General features: G+C 33.4%; 1 protein-coding gene across 1 annotated transcript in view; it reads right to left on the bottom strand.

Moving 5' to 3' along the window:
- Positions 1 to 22349, bottom strand: part of GLRB (glycine receptor beta) — a 101697-nt gene that overhangs the window by 23365 nt on the left and 55983 nt on the right. The window contains 4 exon segments of the mRNA NM_001132363.2: positions 5439 to 5591; positions 10452 to 10592; positions 12507 to 12589; positions 12695 to 12924. Coding sequence (NP_001125835.1) covers positions 5439 to 5591; positions 10452 to 10592; positions 12507 to 12589; positions 12695 to 12924 — 607 coding nt within the window.

Genomic DNA, 22349 nt, shown 5'->3' with positions numbered 1-22349 from the left:
AATAGCTTAAGACAAAAGTCATCGCCTAAAATTCTCCAGGGAATCTTTGATGTTTGTTAACAATGGGGAAAGTTAATCACAAAAAGGCTGAGTGAAAAATAAAAGTAGAATACAAAACTAATTTTTTATAAAAGCAAAATGAATCTAGGGCAATTTAAAGTAATTACTTTATGCTCTATGTTGTCTGCTAACTTTTAGAAAATAAAAACTACAGGCCATAACAAAAGAGACTGGTAAACTTATTTATTTAATCCTTTGGGAGAATGTAGGGGAAAAAGAGTAGAGTAAGGAAAGATATGCAGAATCAAAACAGCTATATTAACTGGATATCCTGAAATTTAGTCTGAGTCAGTATTATTTCCTTTTCTTTTTAGATAAAATTATAATTTAGGGTCTAATAACAGACCTTCCGAATACCAGCAGTGTAATTCCATAATTATAATTGGAGATCTTAACATCTCTCACCAATAACAGTAACTACGCAAAAGAGATAAAAGATTTCAACAAAGTTACTAACCAACTTGACTGTAATGATACTTACAGAACACAACAACAAACAATGACTAATACACACTGCACGTGCACATGGTTTTTACCAGGAGGCATATGCTAGAATGGGCTGTTTAAAAAAAATCTCAACACACATAAAAGAATTGAAATCCGCGAGTATATTCTCTGACAAAAATGGAATTAAGTTAGAAAGCAATTATATTCAGGTACCCAGAAAAACTCTAAATACATTTCTAAAGAATCCATGCGCCAAAGAAATCACAAGATAAGTTACGAAATATTTCAACTGAAAGATGAAAATACAATACACCAAAATTTGTGCACTGAAGTTAAAGCAATGCTTACAGAGAAATTTACAACTGTAAATGTTCATGTTAGAAAAGAAGAAAGCTCTAAAACCAATTGTCGGAGTCCTACTTTCAGCAATTACAAAGAGATCAAATTAAATGCAAAGTAAGTAGAAAGGAAATAATAAACATAGCTAAAAATCAATAAAAAGGAAAATAAACAAAGAGAGAAAATGAATGAGATAAAAGCTGGTGATTTGAAAATATCGATAAAATAAAAAATCCTTTAGCTTGAGTGATCAAGAAAATAAACAGAAAATTCACGATTTAATAATATCAGGAATGAAAGATGGAACATTACTACTACAGCCTGACATTAAAAGGAAAAGGGAGTACTACGAACACTTTTTGTTCCAGTAATTCACAACTCATCTAACATCTAGAAATCAATTGGTATAATTCACCAAATAACAGGAGGTAGCCCACACAACTGTTTAAATATCTACCCATCTACCTCCCTTTGTGTCCATATACTCTGCCTTCTCTTCTGATACTATGGACCAGGGATCAGCAAACTATGACCTGTAGGCCAATCTGACCCATCTATTTTATAAACAAAGTTTTGTTAGAACACATCCATACTTGTTCAGTTATATATTGCCTATGGCTGCTTTACCATAGAACATATAAGAGCAGAGTTTAATGGAGTGAGAGAAACTATATGGCCCACAAACCTCAAATGAAGGTTCATTGACTTTGTTGAAGTCAACCCTGATTCTACTCTCTGGCTTTTTATAGGAGTTTGCTTACCTTTGGGGCAAATGCATTTTGCTCCTAGCAAAGGGCAATATCTCCATTTCCTGGATCTCATCCCCTCTTCCTTTCTCAAGGTCACTGCTCCTGCACTTTTTCCATCTCTCAGTTTTTCCTTCACTACTGGTTGTCCTTCGTCAAAAACAAACTAAACATATTATGAATTCGTCTACCTTTAAAAAACGAAAAACACTTTCTTGACTTTTATTCTTACCCTAGCTATTTTCTTATTCTTTTTCTTTTTATAGTTAACAACCTCCAATGAATTATTTATACTAAATATCTCCAATCCTCCCCTCATCTTCTTTCCTGAAGCCAGTCCAATCAGGCTTTCTTCTTCTCACTTCAAAGAAACTGTCCATGGGCACCAATGACCTCCCTAGCTCCTTTAATCTAATGGTAACCTTTAGCTCAAAAGTCATTGATCCATGAACAGTTGGTTGATCACTTTCTTGACCTAGAAATACTTTGTCCACTTGACTTTTAGGAAACCGCATAATACTGGTTGTTCCTCATTTTCTCAGTCCCTCTTAGATTTCTTTACTTACACTCATTCCCCAGTGATTCCAACCAGAGATTGAAAACCAGCTATATTTTAACAAAGTTTAAATTCCTACTCCAGTTCTGAAATTTCCAATTAAACCCAGACTTGCATATCCAACTGCCTATCTGATATCTCCACCTAACTGACATTGGAACCTTAACATGTCTAAAGCAAAGCTCCTGGCCTGCCCATCTTCTCAAACCCACTGTATTTACTTGCACCTTTGCCCAGCTCGGCTAATGTCAATTTCATGTTTCTAGTTTTTCATCCAAAATAATCTTGAAGTCAACCCTGATTCTACTTTCTTTAATCTCACATTCAACATACCTACAAATACCTTTTATCTCAACCTTCACTACCACCCATCATCTAATTTTTTTTTGGGGGGGGAGGTGGGGGATGGAGTCTCACTGTTGCCCAGGCTGAAGTGCAGTGGTGCAATCTCAGCTCACTGCAACCTCTGAGTCCTGGGTTCAAGCAATTCTAGGTCCTCAGCCTCCCGAGTAGCTGGGGTTATAGGCGTTCGCCACCATGCCTGGCTAATTTTTTGTATTTTTGGTAGAGACGGAGTTTTACCATGTTGGCAAGGCTGGTCTCCAACTCCTGACCTCAGGTGATTCGCCCACCTTTGCCTCCCAAAGTGCTGGGATTACAGGAGTGAGCCACTGCTCTTGGCCCCATCATCAAATATTTATCAGCACCTGCACTACTACTCACTAGCCCAAACCATGGTTATTTACCTGAATTATTGCAATTGCCTCCTAACTGCTTTCCTTGCTTCTGCTCTTGCCCCAGGTCATTCTGTTCTCAACAAAGTAGGCAAAGAGATCTGGTTAAAATTTAAGTCAGATCATGTGTAAAAGCCTTTAGCGACTTTGTATTTCATGCTAAATAAAAACCAAAATTGGCCCTGTGCAGTGGCTCACACCTGTAATCCCAGCACTTTGGGAGGTCGAGGCGGGCGGATCATAAGGTCAGGAGTTTGAGATCAGCCTGGCTGACATGGCAAAACCTTGTCTCTACTAAAAATACAAAAAGTAGCTGGGCATGGTGGTGGGTGCCTGTAATCCCAGCTACTCGGGAGGCTGAGGCAGGAGAATCACTTGAACCCGAGAGGTGGAGGCTACAGTGAGCCAAGATCACGCCATTGCACTCCAGCCTGGGCAACAGAGCGAGACTCTGTCAAAAAAAAAAAAAAAAAAAAGCTCAAAATCATCAGGATTTTTTAGCAGATGCTACATAGTCCACCCCTCATCCCTGTTATCTTTCTGACCTCCTTTCCCACTACTCTCCGTTTGACTTGTTCTGCTCCAGCCACAATGGCCTCCTTGTTCCCCCAATGTCCAAGCATGCTCCTGCCTCAGGAATGCAGCCCAGATGATCACTGTCTGGCCCACTCTGTCCTAGAAATGACTCATTTCTTCACTTCCTTCATGTCTCTATCCGGTATCCCCCTCTCACTGAGGCCTTTCTAACAAGCAGTTTGCTACCTCCAAACTTGCTATCTTACATCACTATCTTACATATGATATATTACATTTATTTGGTGTCTGTTTCTTCCCAATAACATATGTACTCATTGAAGCTAAGAAGTGTTTTAATGCATTTTATTAACTAATTATTAGCTATTTCTTTTGTTAACAACATCCCAATCTTTCTGAATAGTACCTAACACATAACACAAAACAAATATTTGCTGAAGGAATCAAAATATGTAGAACTGCTTTGCAAACTGTAAAGCAATATAAAAATGTAGCTCATTATTAACTCCTGAATGTGTAATATAGGCTTTCACTCATTTTCTTAATACTCCCTGGAGCTTCTTGGGTATTTTTATCATTCCTATTGATATTTCAGCAGAGTTATTTTTAAAGAAGTTAAATCTGTTGTCCAACTTGTCACAGCTAGTTAATCCAGAACTGGCTTTCAAACCTAGGTTAACTCTAGAGACTGACTTTCAGCCATTGAACACTTCTCCACATGACAGGTCTCCTGGATATTAAGTCACAGCTCAGGGACCTGGTATCAGAAGTCCTGCAATGAATGGAGATGAAAAATTCTTAAAGGATATGTCAAAAATTGAGATGTTCCCAAAGTAGTCTTGGAAGCCTGACATTTATATCACTGCATGAGCATAAGAAACTTCTAATAAATAACAACAAAAAAAAATATTTGAGAGAAATATATATTTTTGACAAGTCTAAGAATTTAAATTCAGGATTTTTTGGTTATTTTCCCAGTAACTATAATACATATAATAATACATAGTTTTTATCCATGATGAAATTTCTCACATTTTTTATTATAGATTTGGTCTGTGTGATTTCTATTAGATGTAAAAAAACCAAATTTCTTCTTCGGATGACATTGCCATTTTCATGGCTTCTTTCCTAGTTTCCTACTCTTTAAAATCTGTATTTCATTTAATTCCTCCAATAAGTCAGGAGAGAGATTTGCACAAGGCCTTTTCGATGGAAGAAAATTTAAATGTAGCAACTACGTACTCACTGAGGAGGTCAGACATATCACAGTCTTACCTGTGTGAGTTCCAGGTGATATTCAGAAAACACACAGACACACAGTAATAAAAATTTTTGAAACACTCCAACCAATCAAAATTTGTTGACACAATATACATATTTTGAAGTTTATTCACTTTATCCATAGGAAGGGCTCTTGCTTATTTCCTTAAGCAAAGGCTTTTTAGCCATTATACAGACATCATTTTCAAAAGACTGGCTGGTGGTATTTCTATGTCACAAAGCATTAAAAATAAACTGGAGAGCAATGGCCCTCAAGGGACAGCCAACCAGCCCTGATATAGCACACAATAACCAATGGTTGGGAAAATGATGGCTACATAATTTTTCATAATTTTTAAAAAGTAAATTATATTACTATTTCCTAAGAGTATGTGATAATACATACTATTTTTCAGAAAGACTTCCTTCGAAATAGTTATTCATTTTTAAGTTTGGCACTACTGAAAGTTTTAGACATAGTTATCTGTGAAAATCACTTATAAATAATTATTTCATGACAGAAAAATAGATTAACTGCTTATAATACTCCAAGGACATGAAAAGAGAAACTTAGCTTAATTATAGGGTGCATAAACATTGAGAAAATCTAGTTCAATATCAAGTTTTGAAGAAAGTCTTTAAACACCAAAATTGGTTGCTAACAATTCTAAAACTCATTGTTTCAAAGTAGTTGATTATATGGTAAGTTAGATAAAGATATAATCTGTTTCTGATGTGACAAAAAAGCATGGAACACCTTACCCAGAGGCACTCTGGCAGCACTCGCGTCCGGGTTGATCCAGAAGGAAAGCCAGGAGAGAACAACAATGAGCAGGGTTGGGGCATAGACCCCCATCATGTAAAAGCCGACCTGCCTCCTTAGGGTGAAGATGACTTCCACACATGTGTAGTAGCCTTTCAGAAGCAAACACATTCAAGGCATGAGGTTTTCACCCACACAGAATTGCAAACATCAATGAAAGACCTGGAAACGGTAAGTCACTTCTATTTGAGGCAATTTCACAGAGTAAACGCCTCAAAAAAAAGTTTCTCTTTGCAGATATATAATTTATGTGATCTAAAAGGGTGACATTATGGAACCAGTTTCAGCTGACCTTTCGCAACTTCATTATGACATTGAGAAATAGATCCCACATGCTGCTCCACTGTGTCAGTGTCTAGGCTTTTAGGTCAGTGTTCAGAGAACTGGCAATAGAGTTGAACTTTTCCTTACCCATGGGTCCTCTCAGGGCAATGATCTAAAGGAGTCATACAGGCAGTAGTAAATCAAAGTAGAACAAATCTTAAAAAGAAACACTCCGGGACTACACATTATCAGTATAATTTTTCAGCCATATGTACCACTTCTTATCTAGGATGGATGGCAGTCTACACTGACTCTCATATATAGATAAACCTTAAAAATTAAGAAAGTATTGGAAGTAAACATTAGCAAGTATAGGAAATCAGTCTTTTCAATCCATTTACAGAAAAGATGTATATGGTGCAAACATCGGATATTCCTCTCAATTCTTTGCCCACCTCTACTTCAGGCTCTCAAAGGTACTCCAACTGAAGGAAAGAACTTTCATTTTCACATGCCAAGACAAATGCAGAAATTGTTTTACAACCTAATTCTAGAGTGGTCATGACATCAACTAGTCCCCCAAATTAATCACCAATTACAGGCAGCCTCACAATAGCCTTTGCCGCCTTGAGAAAGAAAACAGTAACACGAATATGCTCACAGTACTGCATTCAAATAGAAAAGGTATTTCCAGATGTTCGAGATTATTTCTTAAATGTTTGGTCTTTTCAGTTAGCTATTTAAATATAATATCTAATGCCGAAAGTGCTTAATTTAGATAAGAATGTCATTTGCCATTTCACAAATGTAAGATTATGCATAAATAGCAAAATAAAATATCTATAATAGTTTTCTGTTTAAACTCTATATAATTTTTTAAAATGGTGAAACAAATTAATGAACAATAAATAAATGAAACAATTATGGGGGAAAGAATAATGTTACTTTTTCCTATTTTATAGTTTAAAAATAATATTTACCTGGTCTTCCTAATTGGGAAAAATATACATATATCTAACACAAGAATAATCTACATATTTATTCATTAATAGCACCTACAGCAGTACTTGCACAGAATAGGACCTTAATAAACATGAAATAAAAGAATGGTTATTTATATCCTCAACAAATAGATTAGAAATCTTTTCTTTTCCCAATGTGATTTAGAATCATTGCCACCTCTGAGAGGTTACACAGACAGTAGAGCTAATATGTAACAAAAATAGTTGCTTTCGACTGAAGCAAATTCTATTTATGCCAAATGCTTCCACATTATATTAAAGACAAGAAATGCAAGTGTTTCTTTTTTACAGTTGAATTTAATTAAAATTAGGCAATATATCAAGTCATTCACAGGTTTTAGAAGGATGTAAAAAACATAACAATGAAAAATCTCCCTTTCTTTTCTTTTCCCACCATTCCCCTTAACTCCCTGCCTGGACAAATAAGAAAATATGTTTCTAACTAACAATCACGTGCAATATTTCAAAAATAGAATCTTTCATAAGTACAATTGCTACAATTAAGAAGGCTCAAAATATTTCCTAAAACTGATTCTGAAGTACATGACTTTGTAATAGTATCACTAAGTCAAATTAGTTTTGTATTCACCTAGCGCACATGAAATGTTTCTCAACAAATTATATATTTTTAGGTAGTCTCAGTTGTGACAAATATTATAACGATTTACTACAAACTAGCATAGTTTAAAATAAAATTTTCCATTCCATCCCATTATGTTTAAATGGTAGTCCATTAACAAGAGTCCTGCAATTTGAAGCAAGTTTCCATCGTGTCCCTTTTATGAAGGTACCCACTAGGGGAGCTTCACAAGACTTGGATGCATTTAGCAGTAAAATACATGCTTGGATATTATAGTGATTTGCTCCATAAAATTTTATGAGAAACATTTCTTGATCTTTTTTTGATCTTTTCCTAGTATTGTTACATTTATGAGAGGCAGGTGGGCAGCTAATTGATATAAATGTTCATTGGGCAAATTCAATTTACTTTCTATTTCCTGTGAAGTTTTATTCCATTATTCACTCAGGCTTCCAATTTGAGTATTTTTGTATACTTGCTTTCCCACATATTTCTCCACTTTTGTTATTTCTATAATCATAAAAAAGCATAATTTTAATAAAGTTGAAGCTGCATTATTATTTCTATACAAATTAAATATTGGCTATCATTTTCATGTATTGCTCATATATATATTTATACTTTCCCATTTTTCTATGCTGTTAACTATTGCATGTATTTTCAATGTCTTATTTTTCTAACTAGATTTCTAATTATCCAAACATTAAAACATATTTTACTTATATTCATATGATAATTCATAAAAGTACTGATCAAGTCCCTGAAACATACTAAGTGCCAAAAAATATTGTTAGGCATAAGTTGATTTGTTGTTATTTTCTGTAGCTAATGAGATTTCAGTGAATTATTTATGACTCAAAAAATTCCACAAAAAAAGCTTATAACTCTTGAGTAATCCCCCAAATTCTGTCTACCATAGCACACCTTCTAATTTTATTCTAAGAACTAAAATGAATTATATTTTATGTTGTTTACTTGTTAACCACATTGAAATATGGCTCTCTAAAGGGCAGGGACCTTTCTTTTATTCACTACTGAGTCCCCAGATGGAGATTTTTTTTTTAAGTAGAGCTTAAAAGTGAAAAAATGAACACTCCTAGGACTTTCAAAGCTATTATATAATCATATGCTATTACATAAAATTACAAATAAAATTGCTAGTGTCATTTTCATCTCTAAGAAATTTAAAATTCCAATAGAGTCTCCTTCAAATTTCTCAAAACAATTTAGACACTACTCTTTTTGAAATGTTAAGCATATAATCTGGATGTGGGTAACAATTTTCAAACTATAATAGGACTCCACAGGTATTAATCGTATAACAGTATCAGACTCCCTCTCCCACAGCATCACTGTAACTGTATGACCTTGGGCAAGTGTCTATTTCATTAGCCTAATGTGTACAATGAGGATAATAAAAGTACTTAACTCATAGAACTGTTGGGATGATTAAGTTAAATAATTCCTGCAAAGAACTAAAAACAATGCCTAATAGAGCAAGAGATCAAAAACCTATCTACTAAGTACAAGTTCTTATACGACAGTCTCAAAAATCTCTAAAAACTATAATCTTCTTAATTTGAAGTATAAATGGGAGATGGAATACTACTCTTGGTCCCATGGCTGACAGTAATTTGCCTGGTGACATTTAGTAAGTAATAAGTCACCAGTAATAAGTAATTTAATAAGTAATGTATTCACTCTGCTCTTCAGTTATTTTATGTGTTAAATAAAGGAGCTGGCTCAGAATTATCAGTTACATCACTTCCATATCCAACTATCTATGACTTCTTCATTGAATACTTTGATGGTCAAATTTTTAATGGCTCTCCATTTTTTACTTTTAAAAACCTCGATAATTATTTAGCAATATATTTGACTATTATCTCTGTTTTCCTAATGTACTATAAGCTTTAAGAAGAAGGAATGCTTACATATTAAAGTTATATCATTTGCTAATAATGTATTTTGAAGTCAACAATAGATGTTTAACTATATCCCCAAGCTGCCTAGTATTGTCTTTATCACAACATTGTAAATATGTAAATATTCTCTCCACTTCTTAATATTAACAGGAATGTTTTAAATTATATGTTGCCTTGATGATGTCATGAGGACAGCATTCTAGCTCATTCTGTCAGCATTCTACAAACATCTGATCTCTCTCAGTTTTACACAATTATACTATATACATTTTATTCTTTCAAGTCAACATGCATTTTGCAATAAAGCTTTAATTATATCTATTTATGAATATTTTTGTTATGATTTACTTCCAAAGACAGAATTAGAATTGTGCAATAATTTACATGTTGAACTGATTATTATTACTAATATAATAATCAAAATTGAATAATCTTCTTTATATTGCTAAGTGAAATAACACCATATTCAATATCTAAAACCCTCACTAACCTAGAACCACTAGCAGAAAATAAAAGGTTGAACACTAAGCATATTATGACAGTATTGAGTAGTGAGTACTGTACTTTCTGCAAAAGCTCCATGCAACTTAATGAATGAGGTTAATTTGTTTTCCTTTTCATAACTGGCTGCTCTGTGACCTAGGTCAAGAAGACTGCATAGCGAATATTTACTGATGTCCAATTATTTCACATTCTTATTGCTTCCTGCATAGCATAAGGATCAATGCTTTTTAAAATTAAAAATATGGGCCAACCACCATCTAAAAACGACCCAAAAGACAATGGGTGAACATATATAGATTATATTGTTTATATCTAAAATGTTCAGCCCCAAATGGAATCCTGCCAGAAGTAGAATTTCCTGACATCTGAAAACCACTACCTGAGAGAGTTTTCATTACTAACATAAACAATTAAAAACCTCTCACCACGAGAATTACATAAAGAAAAATCAAGCATGTCTATCTAATAATTAAAAGTTCAAAAAACTTTAGTGAATACAATTCTGTGAAAGACTTAAACATATGAATGTAAAGATAAACTATTTGCTAATTTAATTTTAAGTTTTGGCCAATTCTTTTTTACTCTCCCCTTGTCTATGTATTAATTAAAATGTATCTTTGAAATAGAACTTCGTTTTATTTAAAGAATATTACTTACCAGTGCCTTTATAGTATTTTGTACAGTTACCATATTCAATATCTTCCTTTTTGATATCAAATTGAGGCAAGGCAATTTTTTCTAATTGCACAGGATCTCCTGACTGCCAGATAAATCGTAAATCATCAGTTGTGTAACCAACTATAAACAAAAACAAATAAATGTTAGTTTAAAATATAATTAATAATGCTTTTTAAATATTTTCATAATTAAAATCTTAAACATAGCAAAGGAAAGAAAATAAGACCTTCTTATATGAAATTGTAGTTTAAAATGTAAAGAAGTAAAACCCATGGTCACTAATGGAAGTACTAGTACAAGAGTTAAAGATATTCATCTTAAAGAAAGAACAAGTTTAAATAATAAGCATACTGCACAGATTTAAAATCCTAGGGCATCATATACAATAACTTATTTCTCTATGTCAGAATTATTTTTTAATGGTCATCAATAAAAAGCTAATAAATAAGTGATGCAAGCTTTCCGAACGTATACATTTACTATCATGTAATATGCTCCCTGGGATTTTTAAAAGAAATGTAATCATTGAAACATCTACATTTTTTTTAAGAAATCGACCTGGTGCGGTAGCTCACACCTGTAATCCCAGCACTTTGGGAGGCCAAGGCGGGTGGATCACGAGGTCAGGAGTTCGAGACCAGCCTGGCCAATATGGTGAAACCTCATGTCTACTAAAAATACAAAAATAAATTAGCCAGGCACGGTGGTGGACACCTTGTAATCCCAGCTACTCAGGAGGCTGAGGCAGGAGAATTGCTTGAACCCACGAGGTGGAGGTTGCAGTGAGCCGAGATTGCACCACTGTAGTCTAGCCTGGGTGACAGAGCAAGACTCTGTTTTAAAAAATAATACTCATTATCATTATGATCACTGCAAAATTCCCTAAAGGAGTTGCATCACCATAGAAGGCCAATAAAATAATCCTTCAAAGGGACATAATTACAGCATCATTTCAGCATCCTGAAGCACACACATTTTGGGCTTAGGTATGTGGCTACAATTTCAGGAATTTTACAGCATACACTAGTCTACTATCGAACTCAAAAGTGTATGTATTTTTGAAAGTAATACTTCAGTGCATCCAGTAATGGGATCAAAGTGTAAATGCACTGTTGGAAGTTTTCTACATCTTGACATGCAGGCTCTCATGTAGAATACATACAAAAACATAAACAGACGTGCAAACATATAAACACATACATGTGCAAAATCTCATTTTATAGTTAGAAAGAAATAAATACTGCTCAAATTTAGGATCCATTTCAGTACATTATTTAAAAAACAACCACAAAGTAACTTTAGACATAAAACCTAGAATACATATGCAAGATATTTTGCCAGGTAATTATTCTTTACTCTTTGAAGAAATAGACGACCTTATGATAAGATGATCCATGTATTCAGGCTAAACATTCCTTGCATTTGTGTTTTTTTTTTGAGGTTTATGTCCTACTTTTATTTTCAAAAGATAAGTATCATGGGAAGTTAATTAGTACATTGTATAGATAAATAATAATTTCAATTAATACACCTAGGGTACCTTTTAATAACTAAAAAATATATGATCAAATAAACATAAAAAATACAATTTTGTAAAAAAATTGTTTACATTTCTTTACTTTCATAGAGAATGAATGCTTAGTTGGATTTACAGAATATTTTTCAATGTTTTCTAAATTTTCTGCTAAGAAAATCTGGTTTTAACATCAGAAATGCTATTGAAATTAGGACGTCATTTTCTCTTTTACCTTGCCTGTATTACTAACTCAAATAACAATGGCAATTGGAATGTTAGAAGTATACACCTACATCAATGAACTGAAATAAGGCTAGTACAAAAATGATTTATCTTAATACAAGTTAATATAGTATTAATAAAAGAGTAACTATAATTTCCCTAAATAAATTATTTTAATGACTATTTATAATCAAAGCACTAGTTTTACCACTGTTGTCTAAGATGTCAGTAGAATGTATTACCCAGACATTTTAAACACTTTATTTTCATAATCAATCATGTTCTCATTTACATACAGCTCTCCAGTTGCATCTTGCAACGTTGTGTATCCATGGGAAACAATGTCAAGTCCAAAGGGCATGAAAGAGTAATAGATAACCTGGAAGTAGAAATGGGTCTTAGAAATAATTTAATATACTTCTCTGTCATCCATTGATTTTAGAAGGAAAATATAAATGCACAAATATGAAATATAAAAGAGTACCTCATACTGACAAGGACATCTCCATCACGAAAAATAAAGAGGAGGATGTTTTCCTGGGTTACATCATGAAAATTGGCACTTTTTTCATTTGCAAAAAATAAATCAGGTTTCCATAAACACTTGTACATCGTTGGATCCACTGTCAGTGCATCTGAACCCCTAAAATCACTGGGGAGCTTCAGCCTGGGGTCATTCCATTTTTGTCTCAGGAAGATGTTAACTCTATAGTCCTGAAGAAAAAGTACATGCGTGCACATGTGTATGTTTATTGCTATTTTTAAGAACTTATTCGGCCCCAAAACAAAAAGGGTTACAATGATTAGTGGCACAAATATTTTTGTTCTTCCAACATCAACCAAGATCACAACAACTGTGTCACTAAAGGAGAGTTCCATTAGCAGTATAAAGACACTTGTCTCTATGTAATTGCTCTCTGCAGACATTCTGTAGCACTTGCTAGCTCAAACATCAGAATATAACCTTGTTGATAGTTCCTTTACCTTTATACAAACACCAATTATTACAGTTGATTAGATAGTAGTACCATAAAAGCCTGAGAATCACTAAGTATTACTATCATTCTTCCCCAAAACTTTTTGTCCAAGTATACACATATCTTAAAATTAAAATTCATGATGAAATTTAGATTATTACTTAATATCTGATGATTATTGCGACACCTACAAAAATTAATTCAAGAATGTCTAAGACTAAAACCTATCTATCTCATGGAGTGAAGGCTTTCAACAGATACAATGTGGCAAACATTTTTATCCATTGCAGGAAGACATGCATGGCCCTGTACTTTAGAGGGAACACACATTAGTTTCAAGCATTTTCTAATAAAATATGAATTATACTACCTTAGCCAAAGCATGTGGCTGATAGCCACTAACATCATTTTGAACACTCAATATAACTCATTTCAAATTATTTGCTAAAAATCTTCCTTGAAATATACACACTGAAAATTATTCTATTACATTCTGTATTAGTCTGTTCTCATGCTACCAATAAAGACATACCTAAGAATGGGTAATTTATAAAGGAAAGGGGTTTAATTGACTCACAGTTCAAATGGCATGGGAGGCCTCACAGTCATGACAGAAGGTGAAGGAGGAGCAAAGGCATGATTTACATGGTGGCAGGCAAGACAGCACGTACAGGGGAACTCTCCTTTATAAAACCATGAGATCTCATGAGGCTTATTCACTATCATAAGAACAACAGGGAAATGACCTCCCCTCATGATTGAATTATCTCCCACCAGGTCCCTCCCACAACATGTGAGAATTATGGGAGCTACAATTCAAGACGCCATTTGGGTGGGGACATGGCCAAACCATATCACCACCTTTAGGTGCTGTGTTTTATCAAGATAAATCACCAAAACCCTATAACTTTGAATTGCTATATTTAAAATATGCATTCATAATATTATGATAAAATATTATGTCCTTAATTTGATATTAAGATTCAGTACAAGAAATAACCAGATGAAGCTGTGCATGTATATTTTACATACTTGTTGTTAAAGCTGTGACCCTTTATTATGATCAATGACCCTTATATCAAAATACACAGGATGAATTCCTTATTTAATTTTTAAGTTGTTAGAAATATATTACTATCTTTATTTCTGCCTTCATTTCATTATGTACCCAGTAGTCATTCAGGAGCAGGCTGTTCAGTTTCCATGTAGTTGAGCGGTTTTGCGTAAGTTTCTTAATCCTGAGTTCTAGTTTGATTGCACTGTAGTCTGAGAGACAGTTTGTTATAATTTCTGTTCTTTTATATTTGCTGAGGAGAGCTTTACTTCCAACTATGTGATCAATTTTGGAATAGGTGTGGTGTGGTGCTGAAAAAAATGTATATTCTGTTGATTTGGGGTGGAGAGTTCTGTAGATGTCTATTAGGTCCGCTTGGTGCAGAGCTGAGTTCAATTCCTGGGTATCCTTGTTAACTTTCTGTCTCGTTGATCTGTCTAATGTTGACAGTGGGGTGTTAAAGTCTCCCATTATTATTGTGTGGGAGTCTAAGTCTCTTTGTAGGTCACTCAGGACTTGCTTTATGAATCTGGGTGCTCCTGTATTGGCTGCATATATATTTGGGATGGTTAGCTCTTCTTGTTGAATTGATCCCTTTACCATTATGTAATGGCCTTCTTTGTCTCTTTTGATCTTTGTTGGTTTAAAGTCTATTTTATCAGGGACTAGGATTGCAACCCAGCCATCCCATTACTGGGTACATACCCAAAGGACTATAAATCATGCCGCTATAAAGACACAAGCACACATATGTTTATTGCGGCACTATTCACAATAGCAAAGACTCGGAACCAACCCAAATGTCCAACAATGATAGACTGGATTAAGAAAATGTGGCACATATACACCATGGAATACTATGCAGCCATAAAAAATGATGAGTTCATGTCCTTTGTAGGGACATAGATGAAATTGGAAATCATCATTCTCAGTAAACTATCGCAAAGAAAAAAAAACCAAACACCGCATGTTCTCACTCATAGATGGAAATTGAACAATGAGAACACATGGACACAGGAAGGGGAACATCACACTCTGGGGACTGTTGTGGGGTTGTGGGAGGTGGGAGGGATAGCATTAGGAGATATACCTAATGCTAAATGACGAATTAATGGGTGCAGCACACCAGCATGGCACATGTATACATATGTAACTAACCTGCACATTGTGCACATGTACTCTAAAACTTAAAGTATAATAATAATAATAATAATAATAATAATAAAAAGAAATATATTACTATCATACCATTATATAGGTATTTACCATGTGCTAAGTATACTTAATGTTAAGTGCTTTACAAAATCACATTTAATCCTCAGAGTTTACACTATCAAAATGCTCTCCTGATGCTTTTATATGCTTCATATGACTGGAAAATAAGACTTGTGTTTTTCTTTTAGTCTTGTAGCTGGGAAGCTAAACATTAACTCTACTATCAATTGCATTAACAATTTATCTCTCATATCCTGGTGCAATTATCATTGTATGTCTCTTACACATTCAGTTCTTTCTCAATTACTTCTTTGCATTTTTCTTATCATATACCTCAACTCTTTCTGAAATAGGGATGGATAGAAAATAAAATAATAGTTGAGATACTGTCTTATTCTTGACAAAGTATTTCAGTATTATTTGGGTGTAGCTGCCAAGAAACATTGCCAAAGTGGCTTCCAGAGTTAGAATGCTGTATTTCAGCCTAATATTAGTTTATCTCCTTTTGATAGAATATTACATATATGTATAGGAATATAAGTATTAAAACCTTATAGGTATTCTTTATTTATTTACTTTAGATTTTTATTTTTATTTTTTGAGACAGGGTCTTGCTCTGTTGCCCAGGTTGGAGGGCAGTGAAACTATCACAGGTCACTGCAGCCTCAATCTCTTGGGTAGTTTCAGCTCAAAGGAGCTGAAAACATGTCAGCACAAAACCCTTCACTTGGATGTTTATTGTAGTTTTATTCATAATTGATGAAAATGTCATTCGGTAGATAAATGGGTAAGTAAACTGTGGTACATTCAGACAATGGAATATTATTCAGTGTTAAAAAGAACTGAACAATCAAGCCATGAGAAGATATGGTGGAACATTAAATGCATATCATTAAGTGAAAGAAGCCAATCTGAAAAGGCTGCATAATGTACGATTCCAATTATCTGACATTCTGGAAAAGGCAAAACTATGGAGACAGTAAAAAGATCAGTGGTTCCAGAATTTAGAGAGGAGAAAGGGATCAAGAGGCAAAGCACAGATGATTTTTAGGGCAGTGAAACTCTTCTGTATGATACTATAATGGTGAATATACATCATTATACATTTGACAAAACCCATAGAATGTTCTAAAGTAGGAATGAAACCTAATATAAAAGATAAACTTTGGAGGATAATGTCTAATTATGTTTGATAACAGATGTACCAGTTTGGTGTGTTTATCCATTCATTTACTAAATGACATTTTTGTCAATTATGAATAAAGCTACAATAAAGTCTACATTGAGTCTACTCTTAAAAAGTGAATGCAAAAAATACCATAAACAAAATCAAAGAAATACAAGGTTAAGAAAAAACATCCAAAATTTTAAGATAAGGCAAAAATATTGTTTGTTCTTTCAATATCACACTAAAACAATGTCTAACAAGCCCACCTTAATGCCTGTGATTCTCCAGGACAATGTAACTTTGAATTGCTACTTTCTATTGATTAGGGTTATGACTGTAAAATTAGATAACTTTTAAAAATTGATGTTACTAATGATTTCTATCTTGTAGAAAAAAAATTCTCCAAGACTATGCCTATACGTCTCTGTGTAACATTAACAAGTTTTGTATTAAATTTAACAATCTAATTTCAGCATTATTTCTTTCACTGCAGTCTCTTGAATTCTTCCTTGAATCAGCTTCACTATGCTGTTGGTTCCCTTATTAGTGCATCAAATAAATCATTGATATGTCTTCACTATAAGTCTGTCTTAAACTTTTAAAAATTATATATTTTCCTCAAAGAGCTAAACACAGAATTTATATATGATTCAGCAATTCCAATCCTAGGTATATACCCCCAAAAATTGAAAGCAGACACTCCAACAGACACACTTGTACACCCATGTTCATAGCAACATTATTTACAGTAGCCAAAAGGTGAAAATAACCCATGTCCATTAACAGATAAACAAATAACCAAAATTTGGTATGTACATGCACACACAATGGAATATTATTTGGCCATAAAAAAGAATGAAATTCTGATACATGTTACAACATGCATGAACCTTCAAAACATTACCAAAAAAAATCGAGACTAAGAATAGGTTTGTTCAAAATTATTACTTAGAGCAGGAATACAGAACAAAAACAAAAACAAGAAACACAAAAATACCTGGGAGGGTAAGCACTTAAAGGACTGGCTAGAAGACTGAAAAAGAAAAAAATCCTAAGAATGTGATTTCACCAAACCAGAACAAAAGCTTTGTGATGGTCAACAGCAGTAAGTGCCACAGGCGAAGTACAAAAACAAACAAACAAACAAACAAAAACACTGACTACTTTCAGCAAATGAGGAAGCCACTGAAGATTGTAGCAAAAACATTTTTGATACAGTGGTGTATCAAAAACAAAATTGCAGGGGATTAAGGAGTGAATGGAAGACAAAGTTCCCTTCTATATAAGATAGGGATAATAATCATACACTCACAACATAGAGTTTTAGGAAGAATTCAGTGAGATGTTATACGCAAAGTATATGAACTGCACCCGGAGATATTAGGTGCTAAAAAGCTTTTTCATTTTATTAGGAAATATCCTTCATGTTGTTGTTATTCCTTTTTAATGCTTGTAGAGTGCTTAATATGCTTTTTTGCTTCAAAAAATTCTGCATATACTGTAACATATTTGGGTTTCTCTGTACTGAGATGATCTACCTACAATTACTTTGAACAGTCATTCACCTCTAGATCTCAAATCTCAACACAGTGCTAACATACATTTTTTAGCATCTCCTAAACTCTTCTTGCTTTAAGCTGCACCATTGTAACCTCAATACACCACAGAAAAAAAGCTCAAATGGGTCTCTACCCCAATTATTTTTTTTAAATAGAATTCCATCAGAGTTGTATTCCAATGAGCATCACCAAAACTGGAAATTGCCTACTTCATTGGTTCATTCAATGTATCATCCTGTTTATTATGTCTTATTTCATTATGAAAGTGCTTCAAAGATTCTTTTCTATTAGTTATGAGGCCATATAATATTATGATTCCACACAAGTTCCAGCAAACTTATGTATCTTTTAAGAATATTTCAAATTTTTACAATTTAAGTTAATAGTTTGTGTTGAACATTCATTAAAAGATAAAAGCTCATTAGTTACATGTTTTGGTTAGTGTTTTATGAGTACTTTCAAATAATTACTAGTTATTGGCATTTCAAATGCTTTATATTAAGATAACCACCTTTGAAATCTATTTATTTTCATTTTCAATTATTCAAACACAGTAATTATTTATTTTGCAAGAAACAAATTCCCATCAGAAACAGACTTCTTTTATGAGTGGGAAATTACTTAATTGCTTTTAAAGTACTGGTGACAAATACTATTCATTGTTCATTCCAAATAGCACACTATTAATCATTATCTGAAAAAATGGATGGTCTCCAAAAACTTTTAGAACCAATTAACACCCAAATTAAACTATTTCTTGAAGGCAATAAAACATTTCACAACAAGACACTATAATCGGTTAAGTTTCATAAATGATATTTTAATATTAAGAACTGTTTATATTTTGTAATGTTGTTAGAATAGCTCACATATGTAATCTTTAATTCATTTGTTTTCTTTGCATTATGGCAAAAATTAGCATTCAAATAAATAAAAGAGATCAGCTCTTATAGCATCTGGCAGCATTATAATTAAAGTTCTGTCAATAGGGTTATTAAAAGCCTGGTTTGAAAAGGATTTAAAATTTAGCCTCTAGTCAGGTTAAAATTTCATATAAGAATTGCAAGTTACCCAAATGCCTGTAAAAGCTCTTAGGTTATACAGTAGTGATTTTTCTCAATATATCATTTTTCAAGGTTTTTAATTAAAGATTCTTCAATAAAACCTTATGGATAATTAATTTTTCTAGATCTATGCTCATAGTCCATTTCTATTAGGAGAGCCTGCTAGGTGGTGCTATGGTGCCACACTAGGCTGGAAACCCCATAAAGAATAGAAACCTGCTGAGGCTGAGTATAAAAAGCGTCCAATACACTTCTATTAAATATAGGAATGAGGAAATGCCTTCTGTATCATGTAGACAGTCCAGTTCAGGAAGTTGTCTAGCATTATTCACACCATGAATTTTTTTCATATCCATTAATAACAATAATCAAATTACTGGAAAGAGAAAACAAAACTTGGACATTTTTCATCCTTCCTCAATGCCTGATACAGTACTCTTACTTGTGAAATTTAATCACCAATGCTTCCAAATAATGTAACTTGAAGAAAAAAGGTAATGAGGAAAGTATCCATAATAAATTGTTCAGTTTCATGTACATACACTAAAAAAAGGTAACTTTGACATAGAGAAAGGAATAAAGTATATTTTAACTACTAAAAACATATATATAGATATTTAAAAATTACATCCTTAATAGAATTAACCTTAATGAGTGGGAGGTTTAAATAATTACTCAATAAAATACAACTGATTATTTTCTATAATGAAATAATCAGATATTTCATTACAAATAATCAAAAAATGATATATTGAGTCTGGCATTTTCATATATGGAAAAAGTTATGTTATAATCAGATAATCCTTCAGCTGGACTTGGGAGGAAGTTATATGCAATCAGATAAACCTCCAGCAGAATTCAGAAGGAAAAAAAATACTAGCAAATGCTCATCAGCATATGTACTAGTTTCCAATTGCCACTGTAACAAAATTACCAAAAATAGTGGCTTAAAGCACCACAAATTTAGTATCTTACAGTTCTGTAGCTTAGAAGACCAAAATCATGTTCACTGAGCTGAAGTCAATTGTTCTGTCTGAAGGGCTGGTTCCTTTGAAGCCTCTGAGGAATGAACGTGTTTCCTTTCACTTCTTCAGCTTCTAGAGGTCACCTGCATTCCTTGAGTCATGGTCCCTTCCTTGCATGACTACTGCTTCATGCTTCCTGCATCACAGCTACTACCACTGACCCTGATCTTGCTGTCTGTCTTACAAGAACGCTAGCAATTACACTGGCTCACTTGAAGAAACTGGGATACTCTCCCCCGATCTCCAAATATTTAATTTAATCACATCTGAAATGTCCTTTTTAATATATGAAACAGCATATCCACAGGTTTGAAAAGAATATAAAATTTAGCCTCTAGTGAGATTAGAAATTTCATATAAGATTGTGATTACCAGTGATTACGACATGAACATCTTTAGAGGGCCATTATTCAGCCAACAACAGAGTGCAAACCCTGAAGATGAATAACATCAGAAAAATAAATATGAAATCAGTTTAATATTTATGATTTTACATCTAAGATGTAAAATCTATTAAGATATGTGAAATAAAAAACGGGACAAATATGTCTAATATTATTCTACAGTAAATTCTATTATTCTATAGTACATGCTTTAAAATTAACAACAAAAACAAAATATAAATAGTAAACTCAGGCAAGTTTTAAGGAAAGCATTTTAAATCTAAATATAAAAATATATAAAATCAAATTGTTTTAAAACAACAAAGATGAGCAACTACCAAGAACTAGAATCAAGCATTTTTAGTGGATCCCAAATATGATTTTTTTTCTTGACAGTCACAGCTGTGTTTCCCAAAAGGAGTTGCGATCTATTATTAAAATAAACAAAAAGTCATGGAACAAAAAGGCATAGAAAGTCTGACAGGATCATGAATTATAGTGCAATAATAATTCAATATAATTACAAAGCATGCCTAAACTAAAGAAAGAAAATGGATTGTATAAACAGGCTTTTATTTCCATGAAAGAGCTCTTATGTATTTCTGATAAGGCAAAGTGTCAGTGTATAGATTATGACAATACACCATAATACCCAGTTTTCCCCACATAAGTTCAATAGGTCACATTTTCAATTATGAAAATCCTGCTGATTAAAGCCAAAGTTAGGAACTGAATGGAAACTCAAAAAATGTAAGCATAACTGTAGAACAGATGTCACCTAGCCCCTAACAAATCATTCTTCTCACTGTTTTGAATACTCTTATTTCAGTTGTCACAAGCAGTAGCACATAAACTGGTAGAACTAGAACTGACTGTTTCAGCAACTTCAAATTGGGATGATAACATTTATTTGACAATTTTAGTGATGCTACTGTTGGTAAATACCACTTATAGTATTGATAATGATACCTTACAAAAATGTAAGGTAGCAAAATACAAATGAGCACACCAACATGAGAAATAGGAACTATAAAGCTTCACAATGAGGCCATAAAACAGGCTGAAGCAGCATATAACCACAGAGATATGGAAGAGCTTAAAGAATATTAATTAGGCTGTAATTTTTCCTCCACTACACAATTATGGTTTATGAATAATGTGAGGTGACTTCTAGTTTAGCCAGCAACATTTAGCATTTAAATTTAGAGAAAAAAAAGCAAAAACAATTTTTTTCCAAGTAGAATTGGTTAAAATTTCCTGACAATAACATTAATGCCAATAACATTGCTTGCTTCTTTGTTTGATAATCAACATTATCCACTGATGAAATGGGCTGCCCCTCTTCCTTTAAAAGTTGCCCTCCATCTTTCTGACACCTGACTCCTGGCTATTCATGTTATATCTACTCCCAGGCTCCGTGTTCTGCATTGTGCTTTCTTTAATAAGCACTATCTGCTGAAGTAGAACGGTTTGAACTTCAGAGGAAAGCAGAGGGCAGTACTGAAGCTTTTTAAATGTTAAGACTTCCTTTGGCATGATCTCAGTTCACTGCAACCTCCACCTCCTGGATTCAAGTGATTCTCCAGCCTCAGCCTCCCAAGTAGCTGAGATTACTGGTGTGCACCACCATGCCCGGCTAATTTATTTATTTATTTATTTATTTGTATTTTTAGTACAGATGGGGTTCACAATGT

Source organism: Pongo abelii, chromosome 3 (genome assembly GCF_028885655.2).
Source record: "Pongo abelii isolate AG06213 chromosome 3, NHGRI_mPonAbe1-v2.0_pri, whole genome shotgun sequence".
Lineage (NCBI taxonomy): Eukaryota > Metazoa > Chordata > Mammalia > Primates > Hominidae > Pongo > Pongo abelii.
This window is presented reverse-complemented; position numbering and strand designations above follow the sequence as displayed.